The 11,411-nt window shown below is 51.6% G+C and overlaps 1 protein-coding gene across 1 annotated transcript; it reads left to right on the top strand.

Annotated features, from left to right (window-relative positions):
• The first annotated feature begins 2,601 nt into the window (after nt 1-2,601).
• LOC134057411 (olfactory receptor 14A16-like) lies at nt 2,602-9,653 on the top strand. The gene is made up of 3 exons (XM_062514398.1): nt 2,602-3,489; nt 9,297-9,336; nt 9,505-9,653. The coding sequence occupies exons 1-3, from the start codon at nt 2,602-2,604 to the stop codon at nt 9,651-9,653; spliced, it is 1,077 nt and encodes a 358-aa protein (XP_062370382.1).
• The last annotated feature ends 1,758 nt before the right edge of the window (nt 9,654-11,411 follow it).

The raw sequence follows: 11,411 nt of genomic DNA, 5'->3' as shown, positions 1-11,411 counted from the left end.
AAGGCCCCATGGAATCATGGAGATAATTGTGACTCTGTGGGGCCCCATGGAACCAAGGGGTCATGGAACAGCTCTGGTGACTGGGACTCCCACAGATTACCTGGCAGGTCTGGCTGAATTTAGCATGTCAAGGGCTGCCTCTCATCTGCCCTGGAGCACTGAGACTTTGTGATTTCCTTCCTATGGAAAAGAACCATCTGCGTTTCCTGTAACCCATAGCTGAAACTGGAGCTCCCCCTAAAACTTCCATATATAAAAGGGTTACTCTAAGGCAAAAGATACAAGACCAGACCGCTCCAGCTGGGCTTGGCATCTGGTGGTGAATGCTCATTCGCCCCTGAAACACTGGTGCATACTTCCTTCCTTTCTATGGAAAAAAACCTAGCTTCTTGTCCAGAGGCAATGGCTAAAATTGGCCTCCAAAATTCCATGTATCCAAGCATAGCTCCTAGAAAATATTAGGCAGAACAGAGAGATCTGGCTGCCTTGGTCCTCTGTTTTTTTTCAGTAGACTATGAACAGAATGTTTTCAATTGCAAACACCTCTAAGAGGGCCCAGAAATCACCCAAGGTTGGTTTTGGAGGCTTTGGGCACATGACCACAATATAGAGACAAAGGAGCTCTGTGCACGATGGAGTTGAAACTGAGAAGAACAGAGGAGAGCCCAGACAGGACCCAAGGAGAAAAGAATTTCCCTCCCAGAGTAGGGCTGAGTGCAGCACGTCCCCCAGAAGGAATCTGGAGGAGCCCAAGGCTTTGTGTGTGCAGGCAGAGGCAGGCAGGACGCAGAGCTGTCAGCAAAGGAAGGGGCCAGCCAGGTGGGGCAGCCGGGGGATGAGGACAGCCTGCAGGGACAGAGGGGCAGGGCATGGACACCGTAGGACAGCCTGGGCTGCAGAGGGCACAGGGATGGGCAGCAGCTGAAAGGCCCTGCCAGAGCCAAGTGCTGCAGCACTTTGGCCATGGCTGCTGGCCCTGGGCCCTTGGCCAGCAGGGGACAAGTGAGCCTTGCTGTGCTGGGGCCTCATTGCCTCCTTGTCCCTGCTCAGCAGCCTGGCAGGGGCCGCCCCATGGTGCTGCCCTTGGCATTGCACATCCCCAGAGCCCAGTGCCCCGGGAAGAGCCCTGAGCAAGGAGGGAGGGACAGGATCTGCCTTGCCAGGGGCTGGGGCTCAGCCCTTGGCCCTTGGCATTGCTGAGACACATCCAGGTTTGCTCAGCATCACAGACACCTTTCCCTTGTTTGTCCGCTCCTGTCATCACTGCCTGCAGTGTTCTGCTGTACCTGGAAACTGGGGAAACTTTCACAGTCATATTCCTCAGTGGAATCCATTAAAAGTTAAAAAAAACTTCCAACTTTAAATCTCACTTTGAGTGCATGGGATGTATTTTTTTGAAAACATTTTCTCTGGGACTGAGTCTTAATTAAACAATAACAAACCCCTAATAGTGTAATAAACCTCCCTGTGCTGTATCTCATGGCACAGAGGGAGATCCTGGCAAACAAGAAGATCTTCAAAAAGACCTTTCTGCTGATTTGCAGCTCTTCTCTCAGCCCAGCAGGACTGAGGGCACTGCCTGCAGCCACCCCAGGCACAGCACAGAGGCACAGAGAGCTTCAATCAGTCAGGGCTGGGAAGATGCTCACAAGTGCCTGGGGCAGAATCACTCCCAGCCCTGGACGCAGGAAGCCTCTGGCTGCAGGACAATGCAGCTGCAGCTCCTGCAGTGATCTCCTAAAGCTGGAACATCCCAATGCCTACAGACTCTGTGAGTACATTCTCTGATTCTCTCTCCTGTAGAGCAGCCAGGGGTGCCCAGGGCTGTCCTGCAGAGCAGGGTCCTGCAGCCCGGGGTGCTGTGCTGGGCAGGGACTCTGCTGCCTGCCAGGGACAGCTCTCAGCCAGCCCTGGGAGCTGCTGCCAGCACTGGGGGACAAGGTCTGGGTGGAGGGAGACAGCTGGTGAGACTTGGAAGTGTTCTCCTTGAGTGGTGAGGATGGTTCATTGATCAGGACTGATCCCAGCACAACATTTAACTCCAGAACATTTCCAAATAGATTATAAAGGGAGCACAGCAAGTCAGGGTCTGCATAAAAGGGAAAATCCTGATTTTATAATCTACTGCTCAGGGTTGCCTAGATGGAAAAGTGAACATTGATATTCACATGTCTGTTCAGGTTGAGAACCATAAAAACAATTTCTCTCATTTCTGAATAAACCAGGCAAAGAAGGAAATCAGCAGAGGGCCCCTTACAGGCACCATCAGTGTTGTCTTTCCAGCCTCCTCTGGGTTGCTCTGACTTTGCCATCAGAGCCTGCAGAGGCAGAGCTGGCCCTGGCAGTGGCCTGTGCTGGGAGGGGTCTGCAGGGCAGAGCTGAGCCCCCAGGGCTGGGCTGGGCTCTGGCAGCACTGGCAGGGCCCAGCCCTGGGCACAGGGAAGCAGCAGCTGGCAGGGAGAGCTCCAGGCAGCAGAGCCCTGGGCAGGCAGTGGGGGGAAAGTGACACCAAGCTGGGCTGGGATATTTCAAGTCATCTCCAAACCAAACTATTCCATGATTTCTTTTTATTTTACAGGTCCCCATGCCAAGACACAGCAAATGTCCAACAGCAGCTCCATCAGGCACTTCCTCCTGCTGGCATTGGCAGACACGCGGCAGCTGCAGCTCCTGCACTTCTGCCTCTTCCTGGGCATCTCCCTGGCTGCCCTCCTGGCCAACGGCCTCATCATCAGCGCCGTAGCCTGCGGCCACCACCTGCACACCCCCATGTTCTTCTTCCTGCTCAACCTGGCCCTCACTGACCTGGGCTCCATCTGCACCACTGTCCCCAAAGCCATGCACAATTCCCTCTGGCACACCAACAACATCTCCTACTCTGCATGTGCTGCTCAGCTCTTTTTCTTTGTGTTCTTCCTCTCAGCAGAGATTTCCCTCCTGACCATCATGAGCTATGACCGCTACGTGTCCATCTGCAAACCCCTGCACTACGGGACCCTCCTGGGCAGCAGAGCTTGTGCCCACATGGCAGCAGCTGCCTGGGCCAGTGCCTTTCTCTATTCCCTGCTGCACACAGCCAATACATTTTCCCTGCCCCTGTGCCAGGGCAATGCCCTGGGCCAGTTCTTCTGTGAAATCCCACAGATCCTCAAACTCTCCTGCTCACACTCCTACCTCAGGGAACTTGGGCTCATTGCAGTTAGTGCCTGTTTAGGACTTGGTTGTTTTTTGTTCATTGTTTTCTCCTATGTGCAGATCTTCAGGGCTGTGCTGAGGATCCCCTCTGAGCAGGGACGGCACAAAGCCTTTTCCACCTGCCTCCCTCACCTGGCTGTGCTCTGCTTGTTTGTCAGCACTGGTGTATTTGCCTACCTGAAGCCCCCCTCCATCTCCTCCCCATCCCTGGATCTGGCCCTGTCAGTTCTGTACTCAGTGGTGCCTCCAGCCCTGAACCCCCTCATCTACAGCCTGAGGAACCAGGAGCTCAAGGCTGCCGTGTGGACACTGATGACTGGAGGATTTCAGAAATTTTTAAGTGGTTGCCAATTACTGTGTGTCTCTTGTACTAAAAGTCTTCTTTGACAATTCTCTTGATCTGAGGGTTTTTATCCCTTTGTTTTAATTTTTTAATATTGTTCATGAACTATGCCAAATATTTCTGCCATCTCTCCCTTTAATTTCCCCTCCAAATTTACTGTGACCTATGGATTGTGTGACTTCAGAGCTGAGCTCTTGATCATTTTAAATTAAATAAAGCCTATCCCAAAAGCATTTTCATTACAGATGCCCCTTGTGTTCCCTTCCCTGGATCTGCAGCAGCAATGTTTGTGTGCAGAGCTGGGGACAGATCAGTGATGGCACAGCTGGCCACACCATTCCTGATCCAGGCCATGTGCCAGGGGCCCACCTGGGCACACTGCTGGCTCATGTCCACCCTGCTGTCCATCACTGCCCCCAGGTCCCTTTCTGCCTGGCCCCTGTCCAGCCACTCTGTCCCCAGCCTGGAGCACTGCAGGGGTTGTTGTGGTCAAGGTGCAGGACCCAGCTCTTGGTCTTGTTAAACCTCACCCTGTTGGATTTGTGCCCTGGATCCAGCCTGTCCAGGTCCCTCTGCAGAGCTCTCCTACCCTCCAGCACATCCACACTCACACCCAGCTTGGTGCCATCTGCACATTTGCTGATGGTAGACTGGGTTCCCTTCTCAAAATCATCAATAAAGATGTTAAACAGCACTGGGCTCAGACTGATCCTGGGGGGACACCCCTGCAAACATACTGGATGTGGCACCATTCCCCACCACTCTCTGAGCCCAGATGTCAAGCCAGATCTTATCCCAGGCAAGGGGAATAAGGGGAGCTCAGACAGGACATGTGGAAAAGCTTTGTTCCCATGGGCTCAGACAGGTTCTGAGATGCTGCCCTGTCTCTGTCCTTTGGGATTTGCAAATTCAGACCAAATCATGCCTTGAAGCACTTGGTCTGACCCAGTTTGTGACAGCTTGGGCTGCAGACTTGCTGAGGTCCCTTCCAACCTCGGCTCCCTGATATTCCCGGGATAATGCTTCTCTCAATTTTGGAATGGGCCAGAGCAGATGTTTATGGGACAGGAACCCTCTGGGGCTGTAGGGGACCTGATGCTTATGAGGTTCATAAGCACATCTCATTAGTTGGGGCATTTCAGTACTTGAAGAAACATCCAAGTTTTCCCACCAGAAGAGAAAAAAATTTCCTAGAACTTCACTGATGACAGGAGAAGAAATCCTGCTCTTCCCCTCTACTGGTGTAACCACTCTACTCTCCTTAATTTTATGTCCCTCGTCATTTGGGAATTTCCAGCTCTCCTGTTTAAATGGCCTCGTCTAAGGACATCTCCTCACTAGACCAGATGATTCCATGTGCTTCCCATTGCTCCCAGATTTCCCCCTGCAGTTTTTCTCTGGTCATTCCACACCAATCAGCATCTTAGTAATATTTTCATTCGTCATAGAACCACCCTTTCTAATCTTTGTCAAAAACTGTCCCTGCATTGAAATTCCTTGAGCATGGTGGACACATCAGATACTGCTTTGACATTGCACAGAGCTGAGGGATGAATTTTGATGTTTAATAAATTATATCATTGCTATGTTTCTTATATTGGCCCTCAAGGGAAACCTTTCTGTGCCTCTGAGTCTCAGCAGTTCCTGAGCCCCAAAGGACACAAACCTGATGAGCTGTGGTGCCCACTGCACTGGTGGCTCTTGCACCTCCCTCCATAGGCACAGCAGAGCTCCCTTGTCCCACAGAGTCCCTGGCAATGCAGGCATGAAGGAAACAGGACAGGCTGTGGGGATCAGGGGCAGGGCACGGCCAGGGATTTGGGGTGGTTGTGAGCCCAGGGCAGGAGCCGGCCCTTGGCCTTGCTGAAGCTCATCCAATTGTCCTGGGCCCATGGCTCCAGCCTGGCCAGATCCCTGTGCAGAGCTTGCTGCCCTGCAGCACAGCCACACTCCCAGCCAGCTTGGGCTCCCCTGGACACTGACTCAGGGTGCCCTCCATGGCCTGGTCCACATCAGCAAGGAACACATTGAACTGCCCTGGCCCCAGTCCTGAGCCCTGGGGACACCCCTGCATGTGGCTCCATTGCCCAGCACTCCTTGGGCTGCACTTGTGTTTGCCATGGAGCTGGGCCTGCCTTGGCTTCTGTTTGCTGACCCCAAATGAACATCCCTCTGTGTCTGGGGCAGCTCCTTCTCCAAGGAAAGCAGCTGGGACTTGGTGCCAAGGAGCTGAAAGCTGCAGGCACAGCCTGGACTGGAGGAAGCTCAGATTTGCACTGGGCTGCTCTGAGTGCCAGGGCTTGGATGAGGGAAATGGTGGGGTGGGGGTAGGGACAGAGTGTGATTGATTGTCAGCCATAAAGGGTCAGAGAGCATGAGGAGGTGCTGGGGATCAATATCAGCTGGAGATTGGCAATATCCATCTATAACCTGGAAAAGAATAAATGGGAAAACGATATATTCTTGCTCATTGTTTTTAAATGACATGTTACAAATTCAGTGAAAGCTTAGACAAGTTCTGCCTTATGCTCAGGTTTCTGGAAGTAGCTCTGATTCAAGTACCTGAAACCCAAATTGCCTTTGCTCACAAGTTCCTTCTAATGGCAAATTATGTCTAGTATAAAATGAATTATATATTTTGAATGGACTCAAGATTAACAGACAAGAGACTTTAAATCAAATACTTAGTGCAAAGGATAAACAAAAGAAGTACAGGTAGATACAAACGCAGTGCACAATAAAGTTACCTATATTACAGCTAGTGAAGAAATAGCAGAGATCAGGAGCCAATGTAACTTACCACTGAACTGATGAGGGAGTGCACATGGAGCCCTTTCACTCAGCTTCCAGAAAAGGAACCACAAAGATTCATCCAGACTTGGGAGTGAAGCCCTGCCAGTTTCCAGGGACTATGCAGAAGAGTTTTGTATGGTGAAAGTTCTGTGTATATTTTATAGTTTGTACAGTGAAGTGTGTGTCACTCAGAAATTCAAGGCTTATCTCCCTCCCTTCAGTCTGCTCTCAAGGCAGGATGTTCATGGGCAGCTGGGAATTCCACCTCCCTGGCACCAGAGATAACTCAGCACAGGACAGATGTCCAGCCTGGGTTATCTCAGCAATTGCTGAGAGGGGGAAGATGCCCTGAGTGATGGCCCAGCTGATGGACAGAACAGATGAGCTCAGCTGTGCCACAGGGGAAGTCCTGCTGCAGGAACCTCATGGAACCAGGGGGCCGTTGTGACATTGTGATGGCTCCTGGAACCAAGGAGAGAGACCATGGTGACACCAGTGAACCTCCTGGAGCCAAGGAGAGAGACCATGGTGACACCAATGAACCTCATGGAACCAGGGAGACAGACCATGGTGACACCAATGAACCTCCTGGAACCAAGGAGAGAGACCATGGTGACACCAATGAACCTCCTGGAACCATGGAGTGAGACCACTGTGCCACCAATGAACCTCCTGGAACCAGGGAGAGAGACCATGGTGACACCAATGAACCTCATGGAGCCAAGGGACCTTTGTGACACTGCAAGGCCTCAGGGAACCAAGGAGTTCAAAGGTCTCAAACATTCTTTCCAGGTTTCTGCCTTGGGGAAGGGGGAACCTCCTTGGTGGCACCTTGGGCTGGCACACACCTGAGGAGTGACTCTGTTTTTAATGGAGAAAGTTAGGAATTCTAGATTCTTCTAAAAAAATTAAAGGAAAATCCTGTCTCTGTCTCAGTGCAGCCAGTTCTGCAAGCAAAGCTGGTCCCACATGAGGGAGGACAGACAGGATGGAGTTGGGGAATATGGAGCAAGGTTGTCCACACTGGGTCAGACCTCAAGTCACAACTCCTCAGAGCAGGCCAGAGCTCCTGAGGAGAGACCCTGGATCAATATCAGTCACAGAGTGCTGCAGTCAACTCTGCTCTAAACAGAGCAGTATTAAAAACCATTCATTCAAAATAGGAATGGATATTTCTTAGAAGCTCTTTGAAATATTTCTCCCTAAGTGGAATTGAAAACCTTCCTGATGAACTGAACCAGACCAGAGGGAAATCAAGGCAGAGCCGTGGTTTGTCAGGACTTACTTGATCCCAATGAGCCCCGTGGTGCTTTTGGTGCTGAGCCCTTGAACCTCAAGACCTGAGAGGAGATTGCAGTTATCTTTCCAAGAGTGAGAGTCAGAAGAAAAACCCAAAGTGTCTCAAAGCATTAATGGGTTCCACTGAGGTCCATCCCTAACAGGATTCTCTTTGACTCCTTCGAGGAGAGAATTGGGGGCCATGAATGTCCAAAAACATCTGAGAGACTGAGAGATGAAAGGACAAAGGAAAGCACCTCAAAAATTGAAGTACCTTAAAGATCCCATGAGCCCCACTGAGTGTTGTTACTGACAAAGGCTCTCAAGAGATTAATTAAAGCAGAGAATTGGAGGCCATGACTGCACAAAGCTCTCAGAGACTCCAAGGCAAAAGCAAAACCCAAAGTCCATGGAAAAACCTGCAGTCCCTGGGAGCATGAAGGAGCCCCCAGGGCCATTCCTGACCAAGGCTCCCCAGGGACTGGTCCCAGCAGATCCCTGACTCCACTGGCATGTGGGGGGATGCTGAGGGCAGGACAAGGGCTGACAGTGCCCAGCCTTGCTGGGGCTGTGCCAGGAGGCCCCAGTGGCTCAGGACAAGGTGTCTGCTCACAGCCCTTGGTGGCACAGACCCTGCTGTGCCCCAGGCCACCAAGACTTGGCTTCTCTTTGTCCCCTCCTGTCATCACTGCCTCCAATTTCCTGCTCTGACTGCAACCTGGGCACACTTTCTCAGTTGTGTCCCTCAGTGGGAACCATTAAAAGTAAAAGAAACTTTGGACTTTGATTGTGACTTGGAGCTCTTGAGAGGTTTCCTAACAAACCACAGCTCTGCCTTAATTTCCCTCTGGTCTGGTGCAGTTGATGAGGAAAGTTTCAACTTCAGTTAAGGACAAATATTACAAGAAGAACTTCTAGGAAATGTAACCACATTCCTATTTTAAATGGTGTCCTTCTTATTACTGTTCTCTATAGAGCAGAGGTGATTGCAGCATTCAGTGACCGATACTGATCCAGGGTCACTCCTCAGGAGATCTGGCAAAGGGGTTTTCCTTTTTTCTTGAAGCAATCTTCTAATTTCCCCCACTGCAAACAGACACACTCCTCAGGTGTGTGCCAGCCCAAGGTGCCACCAAAACCACTGCAGAGCTGCCCTGGACCAGCTGTGAGGGTGGATCATCATCCCAACCTGCACTGGGCACTGCCAGGGGCTGTGGCCATGGACACTGCACTGACCCCACTGCTGGGTTTGGGTGCCATGGAAACAATGAGACGTTTAATTTACCTTGGAAACCCTGGGGAGGACTGGGACACACTGGGGAACACTGGGAATGCTGAGGGGGAATCTGGGTGGACTGGGATGGACTGTGGGCGTACACAGAGACACACTGGGACATACTGGGACTGATACTGGGCAATACTGGAGCAAATTTTGAATACTTTGAGCAATTCTGGGGTATACTGGGACAAGCTGGGGACACTCTGAATAGTGTGGGGATGACGTGGGTGTACTATGGATGACACTGGGGAGAACTGGAAGAGAATACAAATGAACTCAGGTGTATTGGGAGGGCCTGGAGAGGTGCTGGGGTTGTATTGAACTGTACTGGGGATGAACTGGGCTGTACTGGGAGGGACTGGAGGGGTGCAATGGGCTGCTCCCACCCCCGCCCATCGTTGCCCTCAGCCAATCAGCGCCGGGGATCGGGGAATGGGGGCGGTGCCTGGTGACGGCGCCATCTTTTCCTTTTTGCCTATAACTCCCATCATGCAGCGCGGCCCATTAGAGCCCCATTGGAGCTGGGACTACAACGTCCATCATGCCCCGCGCTCCACAGAACTCCGCTATCTGCCCCCTCCCCCCATGTACCATAAGCGTCCCCCACACTCTCCAGGATCCCGAAGTGCCCCCTCACCATCCTCTCAGAAGCCCCCAAAAGCGGCTCCGGATTCCCTGATTGCTCCCAGCGCCACAGATTCCTGTTACAACCACTTCTGGGAATTAATCTCCTGTCACCTCCCGCGGCCCCATAGCCCCATATAACGCAGTTTCTCGTTTAAAATACCCGCCGTGTTCCGCGCCATAAAGGGCCCCGTTAGACCTCCCCAAGCTCCCCCCAAATGCTCCCGAACCTTACACGTTCCCCCCTGAACACCTCAAGTCACAGCTCGGACTCAAAATTGTCCCCCAGGTGCCTTGCCGGACCCAAATGCCCAGTCCGAGACACTTCCGGGACTACAGCTCCCGTCATGCACCGCGCCCGACAGAGAGACATTGCGGCTGCGCCTTCAACCCCCGTGATGCTCCGCGGCTCCATTGAACAGTATTCTACCCGCGCCTACAACTCCCATCATCCCCCCCGCCCCAGAGAGCCCCGTTCGTGCCCCCCAAGTGCCCGCCCGGACCCCGAAGGGCTCCACATTCCCCTCCCTGACCTCCAAGTTTTCCCCCCGGACCCCCAAGAGCTCCCCCGGACGCCGAGGTGTCCGTCAGAATCCCTCAGTGCCCTGCCCAGTGCCCACCCGGCTCCCTGAAGTGTTCTCCAGACCCTCAAGTTCTCTCGAAATTCCCTCCACAGACCCAAATCTGCCCCAAATGTGCCCCAAAAAAGTTTCCATAGATCCCAAATTGGCATAAAAAGGATTATAAAAGGACTGATAAAAAGACTAGCATAAAGAAGGAGAAATCAACAGCCAATAATTTAAAGGATTTGTGTTGCTTCGATCCAATGACTTGTAAGTTCTCTGGTTTCTAAAAAATTGATAGATTTTAATATAAAAACTAAAATTAGATAATCAAAAATAATGTTTCTTTTTAGAAGTACAAAAATAAATGTCTTTAGTAAATTGAATTATTTTTCATTTATTAAATGAAAAACTGCTAATATTTCCTTTTATAAGGAAAATATATTTATAATTTTATTGCTTACTTTAATTGTAATTATAAGAATAAATTTATAGGGATTTTTTTTAATGTTTCTGGATATCAGTCCCAGGTGGGCAATATCAGACACGGTGAGGGTGGGGGTGAGGAGCAGGTTGTCCAAACAGGGTCAGCCCTGAAAGGGATCATTCTTCTCTGTGCCCAGAACTCCTAGGGAGACATTCAGCATCAACATCACCTGGGGAATGATCTATCATTTTTCTATCTCCTCTGCAATGAGCTGAAAAATAAAAATAATATGCCCTTGATTAAAACTAAAAAGCATGAGGTGCACTTTGAAATCCCCCTCCTTAACAGAGCTCCAAAGTGACTGCAAGCAGCTGCACAAGCCCTGGAGACTTGAAGACAATGGAAGGAAGACAAAGAGCTCCCAAGGCCTTTGTGTATTTTAATGATGCCCAGATTTGGGGATTTGGGGCTGATGGCAGGAGCCTGAGGCACTGAGAGAAGGTTGAAGAAGCTGCTGCAGGAGTCAGCAGCAAAACTGCAAGTGCCTTGGAGCATCAGTGGCCGCCATGAGTGAGGGCAGGGAGTGCCCAAGGCTCCCCAGGGCCTGGGGAGAGCAGATCCTTGAGGGCAGGATGGCAGGAGCCAAAGGCTGTGAGCAGGGAACTGCAATGCTGAGCAAGGCCTGGGCTGGATGGAGGAAGCAGAAAGGCCAAGGCTGAGCCCAGGCCTGGGACAGCAGGGCCTGTCCCTCACGGGTGGCTCGGGGCTGTTGCTGGGGCAGTGGGATGGCAGGGGCAGCAAGGACAAATGGCATCAGCCTGCAAGCCCTGCCAGCCTCCTCAGGGAGGGCCGAGGCAGAAGCAAAGTGCGGCCCCTGCCAGGAAAGTTCCTTCTGTGGGGCCTGCAGAG

Source organism: Cinclus cinclus, unplaced genomic scaffold (assembly GCF_963662255.1).
Source record: "Cinclus cinclus unplaced genomic scaffold, bCinCin1.1 SCAFFOLD_32, whole genome shotgun sequence".
NCBI lineage: Eukaryota > Metazoa > Chordata > Aves > Passeriformes > Cinclidae > Cinclus > Cinclus cinclus.
This window is presented reverse-complemented; position numbering and strand designations above follow the sequence as displayed.

What these genes read in the sequence shown, in the direction of transcription:
- LOC134057411 (XM_062514398.1), top strand. Translation starts at nt 2,602, where the DNA reads ATGTCCAACAGCAGCTCCATCAGGCACTTCCTCCTGCTGGCATTGGCA. An exon ending in TGAGGAACCAGGAGCTCAAG is followed by an intron (nt 3,490 to 9,296) that starts GCTGCCGTGTGG and finishes CGTTGCCCTCAG; the next exon opens with CCAATCAGCGCCGGGGATCG. An exon ending in GGGAATGGGGGCGGTGCCTG is followed by an intron (nt 9,337 to 9,504) that starts GTGACGGCGCCA and finishes CACACTCTCCAG; the next exon opens with GATCCCGAAGTGCCCCCTCA.